Source organism: Stigmatopora argus, chromosome 3 (assembly GCF_051989625.1).
Source record: "Stigmatopora argus isolate UIUO_Sarg chromosome 3, RoL_Sarg_1.0, whole genome shotgun sequence".
Classification (NCBI taxonomy): domain Eukaryota; kingdom Metazoa; phylum Chordata; class Actinopteri; order Syngnathiformes; family Syngnathidae; genus Stigmatopora; species Stigmatopora argus.
The window spans coordinates 12,267,362-12,294,446 of NC_135389.1; the positions used below are offsets into that span (position 1 = coordinate 12,267,362).

The 27,085-nt window shown below is 39.6% G+C and overlaps 1 protein-coding gene across 2 annotated transcripts; it reads left to right on the top strand.

The window, feature by feature from the left end:
- The first annotated feature begins 941 nt into the window (after positions 1–941).
- il34 (interleukin 34) lies at positions 942–26,929 on the top strand. Of its 2 annotated transcripts, none has more exons than XM_077596400.1 (9): positions 942–1,423; positions 14,457–14,744; positions 19,040–19,143; positions 20,545–20,622; positions 20,695–20,772; positions 21,352–21,459; positions 24,231–24,411; positions 24,917–25,009; positions 26,456–26,929. In XM_077596400.1, the coding sequence occupies exons 2-8, from the start codon at positions 14,699–14,701 to the stop codon at positions 24,964–24,966; spliced, it is 645 nt and encodes a 214-aa protein (XP_077452526.1). In that variant the 5' UTR covers positions 942–1,423; positions 14,457–14,698; the 3' UTR covers positions 24,967–25,009; positions 26,456–26,929. The 2 variants fall into 2 exon arrangements, with proteins under 2 accessions (XP_077452526.1, XP_077452527.1); XM_077596401.1 differs by lacking the exon at positions 942–1,423 and adding an exon at positions 2,068–2,153.
- Positions 26,930–27,085: the final 156 nt, after the last annotated feature.

A 27,085-nucleotide genomic window follows, 5' to 3' on the forward strand; every position in this document is an offset into this window, starting at 1 on the left:
AACAAAAAACTAAAAAACAGGCGGCTCGTTGGGCGAGCGGTTGACGGGTCGGCCTCATTGTTCTGAGATCGAGGCTTCAATCCCAGGTTCGGAGTTAGCGTGTTCTCTCTGGGTTTGTGTGGGTTTTCTCCGGGTGCTCCGGTTTCCTCCCCCATCCACAAAACATGCATGGCAGGCTGGTTGAACACTGTAAATTGCCCCTAGGTATGTGTGTGAGCATGAATGGTTGTCCTTTGTCTCCTTGTGCCCTGCGGTTGGCTAGCCACCAATTCAAGGTGTCCCCCACCTGGTGCCCATAATTGGCTGGAATAGGCTCCAGCACCCCCCGTGCATGGTTGACTGGTTTAACGATCTAAATTGCCAGCCAATTGCAGGGCACAAGGAGACAAAGGACAACCATTCACACTCACACTCACACCTAGGGGCAATTTAAAGTTTTCTTTTTTTCTATGGAAGAGAATTAAAGCCACTGAAGAAAAAAAGGTGCCCAAGATCTTGATTTTAAAGTATTTTTAACGCTCTGGGGAAAATAATGAGGGTGCTGATAAAACTTCTTCAAAGTCACAATTCTGACTTTAAAGTCAAAATCATGCCCACCTTTTTTTCTTCAGAGGTCCTAATCCTCTTTTGTCTTGTGTTTTTATTCAATTTAAAATAATAAATACAAATAATAGAAAATTACAAAATGAAGAGAACGTTTGCATAAGTTTCCCTTTGGGTTTAGCAAGTAAAAAATATATAAATGAAAGGATAAAAACATTTAAAAAACAACAACAAATGAGGGAATATATTAATGTACAAGCATATTTTAAAGGATTAAATGAGATATCGGGGATGAGGAAAGCGAGGTGATAAAAGGGGGTTCGTTCGGTGGGCGGGGCCAAACACGTTGTTACGAAAGGTAAAAAAAATAAAAAACAAGAACGCGGGCGCCGGGCGACAATTGAATGTGTCATTCCACAGCAAGCTTCCCGTTAGACAGCAAACACATTATGTTAACATTTCAAAATAAACGTTTTTTATTGCAATCCGTTTGAGTTCCCCTTCCGCGGTATAAGGTTACGCCCTCATAAAAGTGAACGGAAACACTCTTAAATGAGTCGTCCTTTTCCCCCAATACCAAATGAAATGTTTTTCCCTCTTCAGAGCTCAAAACGTGTTTGGCGGCGTTTATTTTGAAAGGCGGGCGTGGGTGCGCAAGTCAACTTTTGACAGGATAACCTGTTGCGCGTCAGACAGTTTCACATTTGATTCCAAGTCACTGCTCACACGCAGGAACGGACGGAGCAAGTGATGGACTTCTCCTAAGGAACTCTGCACGGGCTCTTTTCTCAGAGGATTTGCTATCATCTCAGACCTCAAGCTGCGAGTAATCGACTTGGACGCACCTGACACAAGTTTAGGGACTTCAAATTAAAAAAAGGTAATGTGCCATCATTAAGGTGTTTTGCCAGGTTTTAAGTTTTCAGATTGGTTCAATGAACGGTATTAATGTGTGTTTTGCTTGTTTTTAAACATATTTTGTTGCTGAAATATTGAACAGCTGAGCCCACGTTTTGTCTACTTGTAAATTGTTTGCAGGGGTGCTCAAGCTGTGTTGATTCATTCATGATGCCGTAGATGGTTGTCAAAACCGGAAGTATATGATATATGTTTGTCAGGTGAAATGAATTGGACGTTTACTGTCGTCAATGGTAGGCAATGCGTTAATTACTACTAAAAGAAAACAACTGCGGAGGCCATATTAGACTCTGTTTGCATGGGTTTTATTTGGTTAAATTCTTTTAATATTTTAGTTATTCCTAAAAAAATATTGATTAATAATACAATAACTAATATAATTATAATTGAGACCTGGGGTCATAGGTGGACAAAATATTTATGGTCATTAAGGCCAAACTTGTATATTAAATGTTAATATTGTGTCCTAGATTAGCCAAAATGTGATGTCCATATTGTATCTATCTGTAAGCCAGGTCTTCATGAGGCAAATTATTATTATTATTATAAAATAGACACTTGCCCTTTAAGACTTTGAATGATGTGTTATAAACAAGTGTGGCTGGCACTAGATGTCACCTGTTGCCCATTTGATTTCATTGAGATTTGAATCCACCCTGCAATATTTCTTCACAGGACAACTCTTTTCAATGGTGAGAAGTGACTAAAATCAATTTTTAAGCACCCACTGGCATCATTAAGTTAGATCACAAGTAATGTATTCACGTTATTTAATTTAATGCATGTGATTCAGCTAATTCTAACCTTATAAATTTGGTCAGATGAGTGTGCATCCGAGTCTTGATGCTAAGTTGGATGCTCGGACCGTGGTGTGTATGTTTTTAAGTGTCATTAAATATGACTACACTCTTAAGTACTGTGATAAGATATTTTCTGTGTTGTTTTAATTCAAGCCAGGCGAGATATTTTGTCAATGGATTCTTCGTTGAGCTGAATGTGGGAAATTTCTAAATTGAGGCATGGCATAACACTCCTTGACTGGCAGTTTTTTTTTTGCATCTCGGACAAACTCAAGTTCCTAAACCAGGGGTCCCCAAACTTTTTCTTGTGAGGGCCACATAACTTTTCCCTTCTCTGATGGGGGACCGGTGTCAGTTTGTAACAGAAAAAGTGTGACGATCGTAGGGGAGCTTAATTTTCTTTTATTGTTTTCCAGAAAGCCACACATAACCAAATAACCCTTTCCAGGTTCTTTACAGAAAAAAAAGTCAGGAAACATATAATAACACTATTAATGAAATAAATAATAACTAAATAACCCTCTCTGAGTTCTTCACAGAAAAAACAGGAAATAAATAACACTATTTATGAAATAAATAATAACTAAATAACTCTCTCTGGGTTCTTCATAGAAAAAAAAGCCATGGAACATTAACTTTCTGTTGTGCCATGCACAATCTTCTCCCTTTGCTCTGAAGTTTATGCACGACACCACAACCGTCATTACAGAATCCCACGTCAACATTTTGCAGCACAGTGCTTGCTGGTGAATTTGGCAGTGGACTCGTAGCGGGGCGGTGAGACCCCTTTTTTCCAACTCCCGGTTCATGCGTCCCATTATTAGACCGCGAGTTTCGGCCACCATGCTAGGAGCCCCGTCAGTCGTGATGCTAGCTAGCTTTGACCAGTCCAGGTCCAACTTCTCCATGGTTTGGCACACTTTGTCAAAAATATCCTCTCCCATTGTAGTCCCTTTGAGACTTTGGAGGGCTGCCAGATCCTCGCAAATCTCAAAGTTTGCGCTAACTCCACGAATAAAAATGAGCAGTTGCGCTGTGTCTTGCACGTCCGTGCTTTCATCCAGTGCTAATGAAAAAAAGTCAAATTATTTCGTCTTCTGCTGCAGCTGGGCATATACATTACTCCCGATTTCTTCAACACATCTGGTCATTGTACTCACCGACAGACTTACCTCCTCCGCGACAGTATCCATACATTTCTTAACAAACTCTCCGTCAGTGAAAGGCTTACCGCTGCTTGCTATCAATTTAGCAACCCAAAAGCCGGCCCGAACGGATGCCTGGTTCTGCTGAGATAGTAGTCCACTTTTTCGCTTTGAGAGTTTGTCTGCTCGTATTTGGCCTTGCAAGCTATCGTACTTGTCTTTGTGACGGGATTCATAGTGTCGGCAAAGATTGTATTCTTTGAATACCGCCACCGTCTCTTGACAAATGAGACAAACTGCCTTTTCTTTGCATTGAACAAAAAAATAATCGTTTGTCCACTCCAGGTTAAATACCCTGCATTCTCAATCAATTTTTCTCTCACCTAACTTTTTCGCCATTATTCCGTTCTCAAACAGGTTGCAGTTTTAATATGCTTGAATAGTCCGCGATGGTCCCAGGGCTCCGCCCTCACCTGCGATCGTCCAGATGTCTCGGTAACACTGCTCGTGCATGCAACGGTGGACGTGCCCGCATGCATCAAAGGGAAGAAACACTCTCCCCGCGCGTGTCACCAAAGAAGCAATGCGAAGCCCCGCTTCACTGGGATGATTTGTGGGCTCAGCAGGGGTGCAATGAACCAAACACAAGATTAAAACGTCCCAGTCTTCAAGGCCAAATAGGAAAAAAAATCCGATAGCGTCTCTGGTATTGTTCATAGGGCCGGTCCAAATGTGCCGGCGGGCCGCATCCCAAAAATTAAAAAACAAAAATTTAAAAAAAAAAAAAAATTAAAAAAAAAAAAAAAAAAAAAAAAAAAATCCGATAGCGTCTCTGGTATTGTTCAGAGGGCCGGTCCAAATGTGCCGGCGGGCCGCATCCGGCCCGCGGGCCGTAGTTTGGTGACCCCTGTCCTAAACCTTTAGCTATTGTTGTAAAATCATACAGGAAAAAATGTCTTTGCCAAAATAGAAAACATTAGAAATTCACTTTTTAAAAAAAAAATTCTATTTTTTTTTATAGAGTAAAGTCGTATCCATTTTCTTTCCATTTTCATTTGCTGTGAAGAAAATTTGTGGTCTTCATTTATACCACTGCACTCCAATTTAAAAAAAAAAAAAAAATTTTTTTTTTTTTTTTTTTTAAATAAAAAAAAAAAAGGGCAAATGATTGACTGGTAACCACATCTGGCCCAAAGTTGATATCATACATTCCCCACCAATACTACTTTGTCATAAAATCCCAGCAGGAGACCGGACAAATCCAAATGCTGGGGTTTCCAAACGTTCTGCATACTCACTCATGCATATGTTTTAGGTTTGCGTTTCAGGGTTAAGCAACCGTGACAATTTGCTCATCTCTCCCAAACTGGCTTCACTTTGCTGCCTACATGCACACACACACACACACACACACACACACACACACACTTTCCAAATGAGTAAAGATGCAATGAAGACAAGGAATTCTTGATATTTTGACGAAAGACGCAAAGATTCCTGTTCAATCTCCGGTTTGGTCCGACCTTCCTGCGTAGGGTTTGCATGTTCTCCTTGTGCCCATGTGGGTTTTCTCTGGATACTCCGGTTTCAACCCACATCCCAAAAACATGCATGGTAGGCAGGTTCATCCCTCAAAACTGTCCCTACGTATGACTGTGTGTGTGCATGGTTGTTAGTGTTATTGTGTTCTGCAATTGGCTAAAATCCGATTAAGGGACCACTACGACACGTGTGAGGATAAGCGGAAGAAAGATATAGTATACATGTTTGGAAATGAAACTTCTCATTTGGTACAGCATGTGTGCAACCTTGTGTATGTTCGTCATTCCTGACATCTGGGAAACTGTTATATGGGTGTGAGGAATGTGGTATATCCCCCAATGCAAGCAACACAGATTTTTTTAACAAATGTTTTTTATCAAACATTGACAGACTCAAAATAATGATGTTAAAAATATGTAGCATTCCCAGTTAAAATGGATGGACGTCCATTGTCGTATTAGCAGTAAATGTGTTAATATAGCCTTCAAAAATTTGGCGGCAAGGAAAACATCCATCTATCCATCACCTTTGCAAACAAAGCAAGGTGACCTTTGGCGCAATCCCACCGCCTTCATGGAACCTAACCCAGCCCACTACGATCACCAGGCGAGAGACGCCCTGAATCGGTGTCCAGCCAATTGCACAAGGACGCGAACAGCCATGGGGGGCAATTCAGAGTGTTCAACCAGCCTACCATGCATGTTGTTGGGATGTGGGGGAGAGGGGAACCGGAGTACCTGGAGGAAACCCACACAAGCCCAAGAAGAACATGCAAACTCCACACAGGAAGGGCCGAACCTGGGATTTAACGCTCGATCTGAGAACTGTGAGGCTGACGCACTGACACACTGTCCATTTAATCAACCATTAAAGTAGAAGGAACTCAGTGAGGGTCGAACAAAAAGAAGCCAGATTTACGTCAAATTAAGTTACGTGATGGATGAACTTGCCACCCAAAAGTGAGAAAAAAATTGTCATTTTTTCCCCTTGCCAGAGCAACCTTTTCTGGGCCTTCTAGCTCCCTCATGATGGTTCGTTTCCAGCCAATCTAAAGGAATTCAGCACAATTATTTATCGCTCAGGGCTCTTTTCCGTACAGTGGCGTCTTGAGAATCCACCGATTGATTCTCTCCCATAAAATCTGCAGATTGGATAGAGACCAGTAACCTGATATGAAAAGAGGTGGAGAAATTCTGAGCCAAATTGACCTTGGGCACCAAATGAAGCCATATGTTCTCGATTAATGGAAGGGCATCTTCAGAATAAAGTTGTTCCAAATCAGAGTGGGCAACCTGCAAACATTTTTCAATTCGCTTGAGCTCCTATAGAATGACCCAACAGTCATTAGGGTTTTCGTGTTTGCAACATCAGTCTCGGAACTTTTCCAACACTTTTCTACATAAGTAACGGGTGGACTTACACGGTTATAATTTCCTCATGGTTAGTCATTTCCTACTTCCCTTTGTCATTCACAGACAGAAGCGGCTATTCATAGAAAATATATATAGGTCAGCATGTGACTCATTTTGCGTGTGTGTACGTTTGCATGTTGTTAAACCATCAACAATCTATAATTGATGATCAGTCTGAACAACACTGCCTCTTTGCCTCATTTTACCGCCGGCAAATACTTCTAAGGTCAGTCCACTGTTATGCATTTGCACTACCATCCAAACTGCAAGCATACAGCTGAGTCAAACTACCTGCAATGTGTCCTTAATGAAAACGGCAAGCCGTTGAAAGTGCGTCCCAACATAGACTCAGAAGCTGGAAAACATATGTATAATATTTTTTTTTAAACAAAGGGAGCATGCCTGAAAACACGAGGATGGCAAAGTACAAGAAAAAACAGCACCTCCGAGTCGCAGGGTAAACTAAGAAGGGACAACCGGCCAGCGAAAGTCCAAAGTAAGGAATTGCAATATTCCTTTTACCTTTTACCAAAATAATCATAACAAAAAATACAACCAGACCAAGGCAGGAGAACCTGGATGAACCGTATAACACACACACAGCGCTAAGCAAGGCAATAATCTGATTGCAACTGACTGTGTGTGTGTGACATGAGCCCTTAAATCCCGAGAGCTCTTTAAGCAAAACTGGTTTGTCGCTCAGCCCCGCCCATTAAGATCATCCAGGTGCAGGAAAAGAGGAGAAAAAAACAGAGACCAAAGTCAGACGAGTGAACCGCTACCCCATCAAGTAGCTAAAAGGTAGTCCAGAATTGAAATTTAACCAGGAAATACTTCCTTTGAAGTAAACATACTTGAAATCAGTGGGTTAACATAATCAAGCACTTTAGACGAGAAAATTATCCTCAATCATGGAGATGCAGTTGATTCTTTCACAAAGTTTCTCCCCCAAAAATAGACCTCATGGCTGCATGAATTGACTTTTGCACAGAATCAAATGTTTTGATATTTAGACAAAGTCCGTCTCGGGTTGTTTGTGTAAAATTCTCGTTTCCTTGTGAACATTTTTTTTAAATCCGCTAATTTAGGTTTTAAATGTCTCACAAATGCTGTTGTAACATTGGAGTAGAGCAAAGTAAGACGTTGCCATATCAGTTTATGATTTCTGGATCCCAGATTTGGTACACGTTTGTGCCTGTTTAGAGGAAGTGTCAAATTTTCCAATTTTACTCTTCGCCGATATAAAAAAAACCTAACAATTATCAAGGCAGATTTGGACCACGGCGTCTTGGACATCTGAATAAAGCTTTGAACATGTGCATATTGTCAATTTTCACGAGAACAACAACCTTTTTTTATTGAGGCAACTTTTCCAAGGAAATTGTTGTAAATTCCCAAGGGTCAAAGGCATGTGACCTCTGACCTTTCCCCTCAGGTTAAAGCTCAGACACCTGTCATTTCTCGTGTCTCTCAACAAAGACGCAAACGTCTTTCTTTCTCCCTCTCTGTCCTTTTGTTCCCTGCTTGCTGACTTTGTTTCCTCTTATCTTTTTGTCTGATCTTTCTGTGACTAAAAGGACCTAAAATTCATGGAATTGATCAGCTGCACTCCCATCACTATCAAATGATTTTTTTTTTCAACCCGAGGAACGAATAAGCCAGCCTACCCTGACAAAATCTTTGTAGCTGGATGTTTGATGGACTCCAGGAAAAGCAGAAGATCATGTGTATTCTGCTCTTTCGAATAAGCAGTTTTCTCATTCAAAGTTTAAAAAGTATTGGCAGCACTTTGGTCACCCGTCAAAATGGCTATTATAACTGAGGGAACAGACCGGGCTGTTAACACTCAGACCCGACCGAGGACTACTCAAGATCGATAGGAATTTATATATTCCTTAAGTTTTTTGAAAATAACAAATGCATTTTTTTCTGTAATTCCAACACATTTTCCGAAGTATGGTCACCAATGTTCCCTCTATTTTTCATATATCTGGGCATACAGACAAGCACACTGAGGACCAGTGTAAGCAACAGCATAAGTGCTCGCTATGGGCACACAACAGTATCCCACCTGCCATAAGCAGGTGCATGTATACTATCCACAAATGAAATAGTCATAATAAAATGTAATGATTAATATCTATGAATAAAACATCTTAATAAATCTCATTAGAATATGCACACATCTGACTTGCATTTTTCCTTATTTTTGAGGTCTGTCCTTCTCCCTTCTCATTCAAATGACATTTCTGCTCAATGGGTCACTTGAAATAGTCAAGCTTCCATTTATATCAATAAATATATTGCAAACTCCCTTGCAACTTTAGCTCCGCTGCATGTTTTGCTTGTTCTTCTATTGGCACATACTCCGACAGCCATTCCATCTTAAAATAATCGCATTTCTTTTTTTTTTTTTTTTACCATGGCTTGTTGAGTCGCTCTGCCACAGCCAGGTTGTTTCACCATGATAAAGGGTTGGCAGCAGCTCCAACTAACCTGCAAAGCACTGGCGTAACGCGTAACTAACGCAGCCAATCAATGTCGTTAACATTCACTCATGCCGCGGAAGTAAACACACGTGACTTGAACCGCATCATATCATTGGCTGGACACAGTGTTAGTCATAATTTTATTCGTAATTATCGTGTGTTGTCATTTGTCAGTGAGAGGCTGCCACTCTCTGAATTGCTTTGCAGAATGGCAAAGAAAAAATTCTAGTGTTTATTGTTTTTCTTTACAATTCAGGTTGGATTTTATTTTGTGCGCCGTTTGCTGTGCGCAGAGAACACGAGAGTAGTGCGCAATTGCGCAGTTTAGAGAGAACATTGCTTGTCACTATTGTGATGTGAATTTGTTGGTGATTTCAAAGGATCAAATGTGCTTTCAATCACACTTAACCAAGAGGTTTTCTAATATTTTGTGAAACATGTTTGGATGGAGGAGAGCTTTGACGTAGTTAAGAGGCATATAATAAAGTTTTGGAGCTTCCACACTTGCAGTGGATGAAAATGTAATGCACCAGTGCTAAATTTTTGAACTTTTCATCTATAAATACAGTCTTCCCTCAATTATCGCGACTTCACTTCTTTACGATTTTTGTTCTGCTAATAATTATTTTTTAAAAAGTAGTAGTAGTTACAATAGGGGTGACCCTATTTCACGATTTTTCGATTATCGTGGCCATGTCTGGTGTACATTAATCGTGATATTCGAGGGATGACTGCAGAAGTATTTTTGGAGTTAGGATAGAGTGGTATAGTGTTATGGTTTAAAGCACAAGTGGCCCTTGACCTTGTCTGGTGTGTTGAGTGAGGCTCTTTCTCCTGGTTCTAACGAGACAGCGTCAAAGTATTAAGTCAAATGACCAAATGACCTCCTGACCTTTTCCCCATTTTACTGTAGTCATGAGGTACACGCTCTCAAATTCCTTCCCAGGTGAGGAAATTCTGTAACAATATCATCTCTTTGTGAAAAGTGATCATATTTGTTTCCGTTTGAAGCTACTCAGGTCAAATTAAATTGAACCACAGGACGAAATTGTCCACTAGCCATCGGTACTTTTTCGGGGGGGGAAGGGGAAAGGAAATTAGAAATTATGTGTGTAATCTATTGAACAGTGTTGGAATAATGATTCAAACCTTTTAAATCATTATTAGTAATATTTAATTAAAAAAGGAAAAACATCTTTCAACAAACTCTGCCTACAACTTGCAAGGAGATGCAATGCGACGCCGTCTTAGTCCACAGTGCATTCTGAATTGCAGTAACTGAATCATTGTATTTAATCGCGACACTCGAAAAACATGGTTATGTAATCAGTACAATAACACCCTCGCTGGTTAGAAAAACAACAGTGTGAGGAATGCTTTCAAGGTAAACAAAGCAAAGCCGTATTTTCAAACAATAATGCGATTATCGCCATCTTCTGCTGGAGTCCCGTCAAAACAGTCCCGTTGTGTTCTGCCGAAAAGCGTGTGTGAAAACAATGTGTCCTCGAGCTGTGGGGCCTTGAGGAGACGATGTGGAGGAAAAGTGTCCATGGTTCCATGAATTGGTTTATAGCCTTATTACTTATTGAAAAATGCTTACAACACATAGAATATTCCATAATAATTCTAACATTCCCTCCTTTTACTATATGTTTGTTATTCATTTTATGACAAATTCAAAATGAGAGGGATATCACCGTTGGCTGTTTTAATTTTACCCGCTTAGGCTCTACTCGTTCGGCAGGTCTGAAAAGCAGAACACAAGATCATTTTCGTCCAATCCATCCTCGTAATTACCATGCTCCTGGAATTCACTGTTAGTGTCAGCACTTCAGTAGGAGATATAATTCATGCAATTTGGAATTTGTAGGGGCAATCGCAGTGGTTATAAGTCGGCTCATCAAAGATCTTAAGCAGGGAATAATACAACACCCACATAATGTCAAAATCGTAGCAAAAAGGGCTACCACAAATTAGGCCAAATCATTATTAGTGAGGCCACAAATCTGTCAGCGGACATTATTCTACTCCAGGATGCTTTTTCATCTTGCGGTTTAGGGTCTGCAGGCCATCGTTGGCCCTGGTGTGGGACCCAGTGGGGGGCGTGTTGTTGAGTGCAACATTTTCAAACGTTGCATACGCCCCCTGCTCCTTCAAGAAGCATTTCAACCGCTGCACGATCCTGGAACGCCGTCAGACTAGTGGCTGCCAGTTGTTCCTTTATCGCCACAAATCCCTGTTCAGTATAATTTCCAAGTTTTTGGACATTGTAATGCAGGTAATTTATCCAATCAACATTTTTGTTTGGAGTAATTAAAAGAAAAATATACTCCCAACCTGCTGCGATCTGATTAGCCAACTTATACTCATCATCAATGTATGTCGGATCACCCTCTCTCCATGCGACGCCGTCGCGAGGGGCCCGCCATCATACCGGATTTCTGTGCAGCCAATTGTATCTCCTCTACTGTAGATGGAAAAACAGACACTGGTAATTGCAGTGAGACCAAGGCACAAAGTCCTGCTGTCATTTTGGCAGGAGTCGTATAATTTGTTTTGACCCCACCACCACCATAGGTCAGAACGTGGAATCAGGGGTGCAGTCTGTTTTAGGACGTGGGCACACCACGTCACATTTATCGCTCCCAGTGCCGGACCGTGCCCTGTGAGGACTAAGCAGGTAAAATGATTAAACGCGACATGTGTTGAAAAGTTAGGCTTGTCCTTTGCTGCCGTTGTAACTGGGTAGACATTATTCCATTTCATACATTTTGAGTCGAGTCGTACGGTGTTTGTAAGGTTTTTGGGGGGTTTGTAAGGGGAATAATAATCATTTATAAGGGCAGTTATCGGCAGAGGTTGACAGGTATGATATTACTTCTCGTTGGCAAGTGGTCATGCGTTATCCTATTGTGAGGACATTTGTGTGCATCATTTTCGGAATATTTTTAAGGGAATACAAAAGCAAACAGCCCATCCATAGAGAAAGTCAGGGTGGAGGCGGGGCAAACAGCCAACCCGGCCCGAAGAACAAAAGGTATAAAAATGTAAAACAAAATGAGAATTAAGTTTAGTGTAAGGTTAGATTAAACTTATTTTTTGAGTGTGTCTGCATCGTAAATCAAGTTCATTTAAATTTGTTTATGTTATATTAAGATTCACCGGTGCAAAAAGTCTCCCCCGCTTAACACCCCCCCGCCCGCCTCCTTCTATGTCCCTCTCTCTACCCTTCACGAAATTCGTCTAATTTTAGTTCTATTAAACACTTTAGTAATATTAAACCACTAGTTATGTGTTACTTTGTTAATAGATTGCGATTAGAAGAAATATAACAATATTTTTCCAATCCAATATCCTGTTTTTTTTTTTTTTTTCAGAGGGTTGGAACGAATTAATTTGTTTTTAGTTCATTTCAATGGGAAATGTTCGTTCGAGTTACGAGAATATCGACATACGAGCTCAGTCCCGGAACAAATTAAGCTCGTATCTCGAGGTACCATTGTACTTAAAATGGGCCCCACTCAATGTTCCCTCTAATTTTTCGTTGGTCTGAGCAGAAAGTCAACCTCCCTGAGCGCACCGAGTACCAGTGTGAGCGACATCATCGGTACTCGGATGATTCGCCTAAAGACGTTTCGCCGACAGACGTTTGACAGACGGGCAGGTCGCCGAATGAACGTTCGGCGGAACGTCCATTCGGCGACCTGTCCGTCTGTCAAACGTCCGTCGGCGAAACGTCTTTAGGCGAATCATCCGGTCACGACATCATCATTGCTCGCTATGGGCACACCAGTATCACACCTGCCACAAGCAGGTGCATGTCAATGTTCCCTCTAATTTTTCATGTAAAACATGCTGTAAAACACGAAAAACATAAGTGGACAGAGCTACTGCCACTGGCTGCCGCTTGAACGGCGCCATCATGGGGAAAGGGGTAAAAAAAAAAAAAAAAAATATATCCGATTTTTTTTTTTTTTTACTGCGCGCCATATGATTGCTGCTGCGCAGAGAAGACGAGAGTAGTGCACAATTGCGCACGCGCGCAGCTTAGAGGGAACACTGGCCCCACTCCATTTTCGAGAATATTTTATACTTTTATGTGCGCCTGTTAGGTGTGAAAATATGGTAATTTATGGCGTCCAAGTAAGTGCACAACACAAAGGGTTTACTTCACACTGATAATATAAAGTACTTTAATTTACATTGAAAATTCTCAAATTATAAAGAGAAATATACATTTTATTTACTTTTTACTACTCACACTAAAAGAATTAAAAAAAATTGTATACACTACACGTTTGCCCTGCAATTGGCTGGCCACCAAAGTCAGATGGTGCCCAAAGTCAGATGGGATAGGCTCCAGCACCCCCAGCGACCCTTGTGAGGATAAGTGGTTCAAAAAATGAATGAATGATCGTTACATGTGATGTGGTACACAGCTTGATCCTAATAGAGATGAGACTTTCCTTAAAAACTTGAACATTTTGTGGTTTTGGTCGCACTTTACTCCTCACGTCATCTTTTCTTTTTCTTATTATCTGTTTTTTTCCCAAGATGGCGCCGTTCACGCGGCAGCCAGTGGCAGTAGCTCTTCCCACTCTTATGTTTTCCTGTTTTACAGCCCTTCTATCTTTTTTTAAATTACATTTTAATATTTCTTAATACTACATTCCTTTTTACTTTACTTTGTACTTTATACTTTTTACTTTAATGTTTTTATAACTTCCCTTGTTCTGTTAGCCTGGCTTCTTTCTGCTACTTCTTTTTTTGGAACCATTCAGCCATGCCTACGCTGTCATACACATGGGACTAGCTGTTACAATACGCAGCAGAAGGAGCAACACTTCAATGCCGCTGGAAATTCGGAGCTGGACAAAAGTGCCGGGAGAAGAAGCAACGCTTCTGACCAACCATTCCATCATGGGATAAGATGGAAGAGCTGTTGGCGCTTACTAGGCCGGAAACGGAGTCGAGGAGTTCTACTCTGCTACTGTTGTCTTCAGCTCCAGACTACTGAGGACCTGTGTGGATAAGCTTGGAAGAGTGACTCTGCATATTCTCTACCTCGGTCACAGTCTGCAGAAGTTCCCCATCTTGTGGAAGACTTCCTGTGTGTGGTTCCAGTTTTTGTCCAACTTTACAACGTCTTTTTGAGTCTGTATCCGTCTTTGCTACCGCAACCAAGATGGCGCCATTCAAGTGGCAGCCAGTGGCGGTAGCTCCGTCCACTCTTGCTCGTTTTTGTGTTTTTGCTGCTTCTTCTGTCTTAATGATTTGATTTGGTGATTCTTAATGATCCCACTTACTTAGATTTTCTTTGTACTTTGTGCTTTGTTGTTCTGTCTAATCACCCTCGTGCTACTGTCACAATGAAATTTCCCGAATACAGGATGAATAAAGTTATCCAATCCAATCCAAATAACAATGTGAGACCATTTCAACAGGGTACTTATTGTTGGCAGCCAAGCACTGCACTCACTTCACGCTCAATTGGTTAGACTGCATCCAAATCCTCCCTCCATCAATTACACTGAATGAGCCAAAATGATTATTTCTCTATTCATATGTCTAACAGCATTTCCTATTTTGCTTTTTAAATTCTTCTAGCATCCAAAGTATGAATCGCAGCTGCCAGCATGTACTCGGATTGCAATGAAGACCTGATGCCAACCACCTGTTTGGCGCGTTGACCATCCTCTGAAGAGGCCCGTGTTGCAGCAGTTGTCAGAACTCGCTCTGCGCCTGGACTCACATATACACATATATTCCTATATGTGCTACAAATACATCACAGGACGCACACTGCTAAATTCAAAGCACTCTGGAGCTGAGGAATTGAAAGCAAGAGTATGGTCCAACGGTTCACCCCAGTCCACCTGCTGGGAGCCCTCTTGGGTAAGATGCAATAAATTTGAAAAAGACGAGAAGCATTTCTTCCTCTGTCACATTTTTACAAATTATTGTTGTTTGGTCCATGGAATGAGAGCTTTCAGTCTTCAAACAGGAGCTGCAAGAAGATAAACATCAGGATGTTCACATGGGAAGCCTCGCCCCAGAATTGCATACCTAGATGTAAACAATTGTAGTTTACTGTAGCAAAACATATGTGAGGGTTTTCATCAAAATCAGTTGTGCCAATATGAGATGTGATGCTCTCTAAAGCAGATATTGAATATTTTTTTAAAGTGATATTTTCCTAATGATTAATGACTGGATCCATATTCAAATGGATATTGAGCGTCCTGATCTATTTATTTTTATTTTTTTTAGATTAGGTTAGATAACTTTATTCATTGTCACCATAGCAAGAGGGTGAGAATACAGACACAGGAAAAGACATTTTTGACATCTAGAATAGGTAATAAATAAGTAAATAAATAAGCTTGTTGCATTTATATATGCATATACATATATATATGTATATATACATACATACATATATATATATATATATATATACATATACACATACACATACACATATATATATATATATATATATATATATATATATATATATATATATATATATATATATATATATATATATACATTAAGTATCACACATGCTACAAAAGTGCTATGCCTGACACCAAACACATTTTCATTCATGCATTCCTGTTTGATTTGTTTCTTCTCTCGCGTCAAAATCTGTATTTGAGTTGCTATCATTTTTGATGTCCTGAAAAGGGCATGCTGCCCACTCGTACGGGCCTATTCAAAACAAATTGCCCTTCACCGCCATTGTCGGGTTTGAACTTTTAACAAATTCAATGGCTGGATTGTGTCAGCAATGTATTGCTTCTCATTCCACATGAGAAGCAGATTGCATTCTAGACCAAATGTTTTCAACGTCCTTCTATCCAATATGTTTAGAACGCCTCAGTCCATATTCATTATGTAGCAGTGCTATACTTTGGAGAAAAGCTGCATTAAAGAAAGACAGGTTTGTTCTGTTTACCATACTTCATATCAAAGTATAAACACAAGGTGACATAGGTTTACAAATCACAATCACTCCCACATGTGAAGTACTCCATCAGTCTTGGAAAATGAGTCCAACATTTTAATGTTGCATGTTATCCTCTGACTGGAGTGGCTGGACCTTGTGTGCAGAAGATTCCATGTTTTAATAATTTATAGTGCTGTACTCAAACTCCTCTCCCTTGACAGAGAGATTCACAGGTATCCAGGCTAGGCATGTTAACGTTGTTTTTTAAACTATCAATCAGTAAGTACCACCGAATGTAAACCATCATGTCTCTATATGGTAAGATTGACCATGTCTTTATATTAATGCCAAATGGGGAAAACAAAGACAGAAATCTCATCTCAGCCAATCCCAGCCAACTATGGGCGCACCATGTAGGCGAAATACTAAATCGGTGGCCAGCCAATCGCAGGGCATAAGAAGAAGAAGATGGACAACCATGTACCTTCACACCCCTACCTAGGGGCAATTTAGAGGATCCAACCAGCCTACCATGCATGTTTTTGGAATGTGGGAGGAAACCGGAGTACCCGGAGGAAACCCACGCAGGCACGGGGAGAACATGCAAACTCCACCGGAGGTATGTCTTTGTTCCAAGTGGAAAATTTCCAAACTCATGTTCAATAGGAATCTGGATACATCTGCCACAATTTAGTGTCTTTGATGATCTCTGAATGTTCAGATGTTGTTTCCTTTCCAACAGAATCACAGAGCTATTATTCTTATACTGATACTAATTTGGAACTGTTCATAGTTCCCTCCACCTTGACCAAGGTCTCAGTTCCAGCTGAAGAAAAGCCTGGCCAAAAGTTGCTATCACCATGGGATGTTGCTATTGTTTGTTCTGGGTGGTTATTTATTTATTTTTTGGGGGTGAAGAATAGTTGCTTTTAGAGGAGGACTGCCCTAGAATTTCAACTGGATTGCACATTTATCACTGTCAGCGGCACATTGACAGCTGCCACTGTTAGAAATAAATTGAAGTCAATCGATGTCACTGGCAGCGAATTATTTAATCATTCTACTCTCTCTTAACCACTGCAGTCATTGGATCGTCTTTTAGCCTTTTTATGAGCACAGCAGGGAAACGAGTGGAGAACAAAGATGAATAGTGATTTGGAATAAACATGAAATTGAATAATTACATTTGAAGTAGGTGAAATCCAGTTAAATTCAAGTCTCCGTGCAGGCTAGACATATCGAACGACTCGAAGTACACATCCCCAGACGGAGGAAAACACATGAACCTAAGTTGTTCCCAATTGACGATTACCGCCCTGCTTTGACCTGAGAGTGAAATTACACGGAGGATATTCTTCCTGGTGTTTGAATGTAAAATATTTACTACTTTCCGAAAATGTTAAACTTTTCAGCTCTGGGCTCTTGCCATTTTACACAAGCACTGTTTTGCCTTCCTGCCCGGACTGGCTTGTGATTGATGTGTAATCTAATTCTCTAGAGTTTAGCGCACGCCAAGAAAAAAAAAGATATAAAGACAAACACTTTGTTTATTTCCCAATGAAAAGGACTAACAGGGAAAGCCATTAGTCATCTGTTAGATATGACCTTTGCGATTCTCATATTACTCACTCCTTCACACTAGCATCCTGTTCATGTCAACAATCAGCCCCTTTCTTAAGATCCAAAATCAAAGACCAAAGTGGTACTCGGATCGGCGAAACGTCTTTAGGCGAATCATCCGGTCACGGACCGAAGTTCGTTAAAAAATTGAACTTTAGATTTATGTATCATGATGCAATTATTAGTGTCCCGATTCCAGGTCTCTAATCTGTTCTTGCCTTTAGTCACGTGCGTGTCCTACAGGAATGCTCTTAAATAGTGGGAGAAGCATGTGTCTCCAAGCACAGCTCAACTCAATTGTCCAGTCGTACTCTAGAAGTCTATAAACTCAGGTTAGATCAGTGCTTTTTGAAGATATTTTGCTTGGCTTGAAGAGAGATTATAGACATAAACTTGAATAGTTGTATGGTATGTCATTGCTTACAGCAACTCTCTATGAAGGAAGCGTGAGAAAGATGCAATAATGACTTAAAGCTGCACTGACAAAGCAGGATGTGATGGAAAATTTAAATGACTTGATCCTACTTTGCACGTATTCAGCCAAAAGACGATTCTACAGCCTTAATTTATGTATTTATTTATTTTATCACTGGGAGGTAGTACGCCAAGCCAAGGCTTCAATATGTGCCAAACTGTCTTCTCAACGTGGGTGATAATGCTTTAGGCATTTGGCAGAAATGATCAGAAGGTCCATTTTTTTCTGTGTAATTCAGCATAAAAATCATTTTTTTCTCCTGATTGCTCACTGTCTCCTCACAAGCAATTTTATATATTTCTGCGTGGTCTCACAATGGTCGAGGAAGAGGCTTGCTTGGAATTGTCATATCGGACATCCACATTTGTTTTTGGATTTATTCGTTATTATTCCGATTTTTTTTTAAAAACTAACTTAAGTATTTTACACATTCATAAATATGTTGTTTTTAAATCAAAAATACATTTGTTACGTCTCACACAGCGGTTCAATGTATGTATCTGGTGTAGAATTGTGTACATTATTCATTCATTCATCTTCCATGCCAGGGGTCTGGGACCTCTTTTAACGGATCGAGCCTTAAACAATTCATATTTTCTAATGTTATTCCTTGATAGACATAGTCAGAATTTAAAAGGATATGTGAAAATGTGTGCCTTTTTTTGTCATGCCACCAATTTTAAAGTAAAAAAAAAAAGTCTCAATTATTTTGACAACATTGTTTGTTACGCTGTTGCAGAAGAGTCTAATAAAAAAATATGATTAAAAAGGCACGAGAGGTAGTGTCAGCGCCACGTGACGGTCCTATTGGTGCGTTGGGACTTCGCTCTCTCGCCAGCGGTTTTCACATTTGACCTGACAGGTCTAAACAAAACAAAACAGCCAGATTTGAGTGTTTTTGTTTTCTACATGTAACATTTCAAGTTAGTGCAGTCATTTTCACTTTTTGATATGATTACCAGTTCATGACTTGACACTTGAACAAATGTGATCACCTCAAACTGTGGATAGACAGTACTTTTATAGGAAGTGATGTACTGTAGGCAAAATATCAACAGTTGCTGAATACCATCTCAAAAGGGTATTTGTTGGTTTAAAAAAGGCTCCCGTTCTAATGTTTATTGTTTGCTTCTTTTTTTAAAGGGCTGTTTCTGCTAGTGCCTGTTTTAATGGCACCAACACCTCCAAGCATGTGCACTCCTTTGAGGACACTTAATGAAAGTCTGAGCCACAGGCGACGATACATGGTAAGAAAATGATGGCATGTGCCCAAGAATGTGATATATATGTAACTCATTGGGGTGGATGTGTGCTCGACTGCGATGGACGGGTCGTAATAGCTTAAAATAAAAATATTTTCTTGTTTCCCATTGAGCATTCGTTGCAGGTTAGTTATACAGGTTAGTTTCGTTATACGCAGCTGTGTATAATGGCAATAAAGGCTTTTGATTGATTGATTGATTGTTAGTGAGAAAAAGTTCTTTGATACAATATTCCCTCGATTAGCGCGAATTCACTACTTCGTGATTTTTCCGCTATTAATTATTTAAAAATTATTATTGTTTTTTTTTAAGTTCCTAAAAATGTGAAAATCCACGCTGGACTCAGCGCTGAAGGAAAAAAAAGTTATAATAAGGGTGACCCTACTTTGCGATTTTTCGATTATCGCGGCCATGTCTGGTCTACATTAACTGCGATATTCGAGGGATTACTGTATTTGGAATAGTTCAAAGCAAGAAAAATGGTCTTGAAAATGCCACAAATGACAAAAGCCTCAATTTTGGGGGTTTATATGACTTTAAAAAGTTACATGTTCCAGCATTCAAAAATGCTTCACTAATAAAGCCAAAATTATTCTTATTCATGAAAGACTAGTACATGAAATGTTTGATTTGTTTCTCTTTAAAAAAAATACATGGATTAAAACATTTCAGGTTGCAATTAATTTAATTTCAGTTTAATTAGCAAATAATTTTACACGCATCAAAGCTATAATAGTAAATATAAATGTCCAAAAAGAGTATAATCATTCTTCATCAAAATGTATTTGGACATAATTTATATACTCATGACCACTTCAACCACTGGAAATATCACAATGATCACACCTATATTTTTCATTTTATGGACATTTTTAGTATCAAGTTGGTTTTTAGAATGTCCTCACCAAATCCCATTCAAAAATTCATCAGAGAGAAAAAACAATTGTAGAATAATGCTTGTGTTATCCTCTAAGATTTCATTTAGTTGCAACTTTTATTGGTCAGTACTGGTAAAATATACAACCAGATATTTCAATTGTCTCTTTTTTGACATCGGCATGAAGTCTAAAGTTCCTGAAATGCTCTATATTGTGAAAACTTAGAAATATGTTAATACAATTTCAAATAAGTTCAAGTTGGTGAAGTGTTGAGTTTTACAGAGAGGCTTTTAAAGGCATTCATAGCACTGCACTTAACCAAAAGGGCGAAGTTTGGTGACCGGGGACTTAATCGTGTGATTGGAGCCCTGACATACAATGCAAGAAATTCCTTCATAAATGAACAATATACAGTAAATGTGAAAGAATACGTGACAGATAATAATGAAGTTGCTGATAATTATATTGTGGAAAAAACGACAAATGTTGTGTTCTTGATTTCTTGCAGAAGCATTATTTTCCTGTCAACTACACCATTAGGGTTCATCAAGAGGAAATTTTTAAAATATCTAACATCAGGAAAATGGTAAGCCCATGAGGACAGTGTCTGAGTTAAAGATTTATTCCGGTTGGTGCTCACGTCTTCATCATCTTTTAGAAGTTACAGGTGAAGGATTTAGAAGAACTTCACCTACAGAGGATGTGGTTCCTTGTAAACCACAGCGTCTTAAAAAGGGTAAGCGTTTGGGTTGTCCTGGTTCACATATTTTTGGAACCAACTTCCAGTCTATGTCCTTTTTTGATGACCAATCTTATACCATGCTATTCTTATGATAGCTTCCCATTGTAGCCAACATAACATTTCACTGCTTGGAGTGTTTACTTCAACTTCCTCTGTTTTTGTATATTTTGTAATGTTGCAAAACACAACACACATTTCCTTGATCAATTTGTTGCTTTTTAGCCCCCAAAATACAGCAAGTAAAAAAAACATCTCTAAAAACTACATATTTTTCTTTGCATTCCGATCCTGTGAAAATGACTTCCCATTTCTGATCTCATGATTGCATCAAGGACATCCCTTGTAAGCCCGCATTTTGCTGTAATATATAAAATCATTGGAGAACATTACCGTGTAATCGTGATCTACAATATTTAGCCATCTATTAGAAAGTCTGTATGGTCAATGATAAGCAAACAAACTAGATTTATAGCTGTGTAGGCTACCAATTTGCCGGAAATCTTTATTATCAGTCAAATAATTCTTTTAAAATCATGCATGGCTTGTCTAGAACATCTAAAATTCAATTTCTAGATAATCCGGGTGTTGCCAGAGAGACATCCTTCGCGTCCCTACACGACAACGTTGGAGAGGCGTCTTCAAGACGCTGAGGGAGTCTTTGTGCAGTCGCATCCTCCAGAGGTAAGGCGCAGGTCAGGCTTCTCTGACATGTAAGTGGCTCCTTGATTAAAGGAATTTATCACATGATTGAGTTTGCCTTGGAACGCAAAGTTCCAAGGACATTTGAAAACAGACGGATGTCACATTTATCCTATTCAAGATTCATTGGAATGAATACACAAATGGGTCCAGAGAGTAATAAGGGTAGGGCAGTCATCATGAAGAGGAACATTTCTTTTGCCTTTTTAATGATACGATTAGGGTTGGAAGTTTAAATGTTGTTATAGAATGGCGGCTTTTGGGGGATTTGTTTAGAATGATGGGCCTGGGAAACTTGATACTTGACATATGGGCTAGGGCCCTCAAGTCAATTACCACTGTTTATGCCCAAATTACCCGGTGACCCTCATAAGTATAAATTGTTTGGAAGCTGAATGACCGAATAAAAAGAGCACACACAAACATGTATAGCTTGTCGCAAATTTCTATGAGAAATCAAAGACGCATTGTGGTCCTTTTTGTCAAAGCCAGTCCCCCGGTTAGTAAATTTGGTAAAATATTGGCACTAGCCCTTCAAGTCCACAGAAATAGAACAAGAAAGAATCAATGTCAGCTAAACTCTAAAGAATGAAAAACACACACAACTCGCTGGACATGTGATCCTATGTGTAATGTTCGTGTCAAATACCTAAGGTGTAGAGCAGGGGTCTCAAACTTGCGGCCCGCGGGCCAACTGCGGCCCGCGGGACGATAATTTGCGGCCCCCGTCTTAATATGAAAGATCGATTTATTTATTTTTAATTTTTTTTTTTTTTTTTTTTTTTTTTTTTTTTTTTTTTTTTTTTTTTTTTTTTTTTTTTTTTTACCCCTTTCCCCATGATGGCGCCGTTTAAGTGGCAGCCAGCGGCAGTAGCTCTGTCCACTCATGTTTTTCTTGTTTTACAGCATGTTTTACATGAAAAATTAGAGGGAACATTGACATGCACCTGCTTGTGGCAGGTGTGATACTGGTGTGCCGATAGCGAGCAATGATGATGTCGTGACCGGATGATTCGCCTAAAGACGTTTCGCCGACGGACGTTTGACAGACGGACAGGTCGTACTAGTATTTGTTAGTTTAATGATTAAATACAAATACTAGTATTTGTATTTAATCATTAAACGCTGTTTTCAGCTGGATTTGACCGAATTTGAGAGCATTTTGAGCCGTTTGGCGAATGGACGTCTATAGACGTTTTTTTGCCTCCATCGCGATATCATCCAGTATTTGTATTTAATCATTAAATGCTGTTTTAGGATGGATTTGACCCGATTGCTGTCATTTTACGGCTCGGTTCTGCTACATCTGCCTGCCCAAGAGTGCTTATTCCCGGACTGCCATTGATGGTAGACGAACATTGATTTTTACTATAATTTGGACAACACCGGCGGCGGGCCGGATTAAAAATCCTAACGGGCCGTATATGGCCCGCGGGCCGAGGTTGAAAAACTTGTACACACACGATCCGGCGGGGCGAGCGTTCGAATCCCGTTTCGGCAAAACCTCCGTTCGGCCGAATGAACGTTCGGTGGAACGTCCATTCGGCGACCTGCCCGTCTGTCAAACGTCCGTCGGCGAAACGTCTTTAGGCGAATCATCCGAGGACCGATGATGTCGCTCACACTGGTACTCAGTGCGCTCAGGGAGGTTGTCTTTCTGCTCAGACCAACAAAAAATTAGAGGGAACTTTGGTTCGGAGCTGAATGAACCAATCACGGTGAGGTATACGGCTCTGGAGGGCGGGACATTGGCCGGGCTGTCCAGTGCCTCGCTCACTCACTCATTCATTCCTCCAAATCAGCTGGGCGGAGGAGAAGCCGTGAGGCTGATCACTCCGCTCGGCGCGCACACTCCTCCGCTGCTCTCAGCATAGAACTGAATGTTTTATCAGTGCTTTTCTTGTGGAAATCCTGATGCGGCCCAGTCTCACCCAGACTCGGCGTCTAGCGGCCCCCAGGTAAATTGAGTTCGAGACCCCTGGTGTAGAGGGTCTTGCGTCCAGTTTGGATACGTGAGCGCAGCTGCACCATCTACAAAACTGGAGATTTTTCAAGTAATGTCAAAAAAAAAAAAAAAAAAAAAAAAAAATATATATATATATATATATATATATATATATATATATATATACACATACAATAAGCATGTAGATGAGATAAAGACTTTTTGGTCATCTATTCGTGAATGAGTCACACTGTTTTTAAAATTTACCAACCCGTAGTCTCCCCCATACTATTGTAAAATTACTCTACTATATATACGTACGATTTTGTTTATTCTTCTGGTAAATAATAGCCTGTAATAGATAAACCCAATGAGTTCATAATGATTTTATTGATTCCAAATTGCAACTTCCTTCAAATCAATGCAGTTGTACATATTAAAAAGTAACTTTATATAGCGTGTTAGTCATTACTGGACACAGATTGTTGCCCATCTAGATAAGCAGCCAACAAGACAGGCTATTGCTACTGCTCATGGGCTAAACAGATGCATTAAATTTAGCTTCAACTGACAGTCTGAGCTAATGAAAATAATGTTGCTGTCTGGCTTGCAAATCACTTCACCAGTCACAAGTTAGCTGCTCGTTTCTCTTTTCAGCCCATCCGGATTCATTCTACACATCGAATTTGCCATTGTAATAAATGTTGGGAATTCTTATTTAATTTGTCAAACAAGTTCAGTTTCTCGTGAGGTATTTTTGCACTGCCATGATGGAAATATGACTGAAAACTCTGGTGTTTGTGTGCAGGCATTCCAGCAGGAGCTTCCAGGTGCAATCCAGGACATTTGGGATTGTTTAACAGAAGAGTCAGGCAGAGTGCCTGAATCCAGCTGGAGGTCTGCTTCTCCAAAATCTCTTTTGGACAATTTGTGTCACACCATGCATTGCCTCTACAGTGAGTGCTTTTCCAACGCAGAAACACAGGACCGTGAGTATATTTGACATTGGAGAATAACAAATCTCTTTTCCACTTTTTGGACGCAAGATATAAAGGTGTAGTTTGAGTTTACTATATGGAAGTTGTCAGTACCTTTCCCCCCCCCCTTTGACTTTTCTGCTTTACCAAGTGACATCATAGCACTAAATTTTTGAACAAACCTATCTGTTATTGGAGGAAGGGGTGCAACAACAAACCGGTCGGTACCTCTGGTACTTCACTAAATTCTCTATATTCTAGAATTGTTTTCATATCCACCATCAAGAAGAACAATATGTAAACACGTCTTTTTTTTGTCCCTCACAAAAGTTGAGTTTTAATCTTGTTATCTATATCATGCACAAAATTTTGTGCAACTTTAGAAGGGTATTTTCTAGATGTTGTGACTTGGATGTTCATTTGCAAGGTTGTATATATTAACAGTCTAATATTTTCTATTATTATGTTAAAATTTGTAATAACCATTATTTTCTGTGTGCGTTTTTGTTTTTTTCAGACTTGGATTTCTCCAGTTGTAAGAAAAAGCCTCCAAGGGCAAATAGCTGAGAGGAGGTCAGCGGGGCGAATCGTCCCCTGTAATCCTGAATAGGTATTGTTTCTTTTAGCCTTGAGGGAACAAGTACAATCTATTTTTCCCAATCCATATCTGAACAATGCAGTGGCGTTCCGTGCATCTTCTCGTAGCGCCTTCAACGAATCAATCCAACCCCCAAAAACTATTTTATGGCTATAAAACCTCGACCGCAGCTACAGCTGCGACACGTAACAAAAAAATCAATAAATCCGTGCACAAAAATGGGGTAAGATCCACTTCCTAGCAGCATTTCATGATTAAATACAAATACTACTGGAGCTTTTCAGACAATACAACCGGGCCAGGGAGGTGATTTTCCCGGGAAAAGACAGCCTGCGACAAGGCAATGACTTATCCCTATGCCCGCGACAATACATTGTGGTGTTGCCAACTCGAAATCTGATTGGTTAAAGCAGGGGTCGGGAACTTTTTTGACATAGAGAGCCATAAACAATTCCTATTTTCAAATTGTATTCCTTGAGAGACATACTCTGAATTTAAGAGTAAAAATGTGAAAATTAGATGTGATTTGTCTTTTTTTGGGTCATTTTACCACTTTTAAAGTACAATTCTTTTGACAGCACTGTTACTTAGTTGCTAATCAATGAAAATATGCATGCAGAAAAGTTTAATGAAAAAGAAAAAGATGATTGAAGTTCGAGGTAGTGTCAGCGCCATAGTGCCGACGTGACGCTCCTATTGGTGCATTCGGGACTTAGCTCTCTCACCAGCGGTTTAAATACATATTTTACCTCACAGGTTAGCGAAGAGCCACATGCACCCATCAGAAGAGCCACATATGGCTCCTGAGCCATAGGTTCCCTACCCCTTGGTTAAAGCAACAGACTTATCGGCGCTTGTTTAAAGCGACAGAGCCCGCAGAACTGATTGTAAAGGCTTTGAGGCAGATTTCTGACCCTGGCAACAAATAATGGCTGAAATGTGATTGGTTAAATGCTTCAATATGAAAACACATCTGGAAGCAGTGCAACTAGGGGGAAAGGCAATGAAAGGAAGCTAACAGACAATTTGGAATTATTTAATAAGTATTGATGGACAAAATATAATATATATGATTCAGATATTTCTTAGGCCAGCAGAGAAGGCCTTGAAGCCCTGACGGCCCGCCACTGGGACAATGTGATAGTTGTCATTTGACTTCAATAACTCCTCACCAAAGATCTTGACATTGCTCTCTCAAAATGCATGATCTCCTACAACCTGGTTCACATGGGATTCATGACCATTTGATTTTGTGCTTGTGCTTATTTTTAGTTTAGATTTATTTGTCTTAGTTTTTTCCACAATGGGTATTTAAAAAAAAAACTCAAGATTTTTTTCAATGAAAGCTCATCAACATCCAATTTTAGGTAAATGTATTAGCTCACTAATTGAACTATCACCCACAAAATTTTGGATCTGAAACCAACTCAGTAAGGATGTTTTCATTCTGTTTTACAGGCTTCCACGCTTCAAAGAAATGTGTACCAGGCTAATGAATAAAAGCTGAATTGTGTGCTGTACTGTAAATGCACCAAGTAGTATATATGTGCTCACATTATCAAGCAAATGTAATGACATACATATGTTTGTAACAAATTGAGCATTTTTAAAGCCTATCTAAGAAAAACGGTTTGTCACAATGAAGTGTTATTTGCTAATGCTGAATAACAAGAGCCAACAGATAGATACCTGCAAAGACACTGATTGTTATTGTCTGGTTTGAACATATAGTATGTTTGTTTTTCTACACAGGATTCAAAATGTATTTATTTTTGGACATCTATAATGCTACTGTATGTGACGATACTTTTATAAAAAGAAGTATAATTAAATGGCTATTTTTATCAACTACAACTGTGTCTACACTGTTGTGAAGTGAGGACTTTGTTTTTAGTTATATTTACGTATATATAATAAATAAAATAGTGCTCATGTTGGGATATTGTCAAATTTCTAAGAAAATTGGGGTACAGAATTTTTGTTGCTTTATGTCTGACAGCTGTCATTTTTGGATGTGGAATCCAATATCATATTTTTTTCCCTCTATCCTGTCATGTGAATTCCTCTAATATGAAAGATATTGTACAA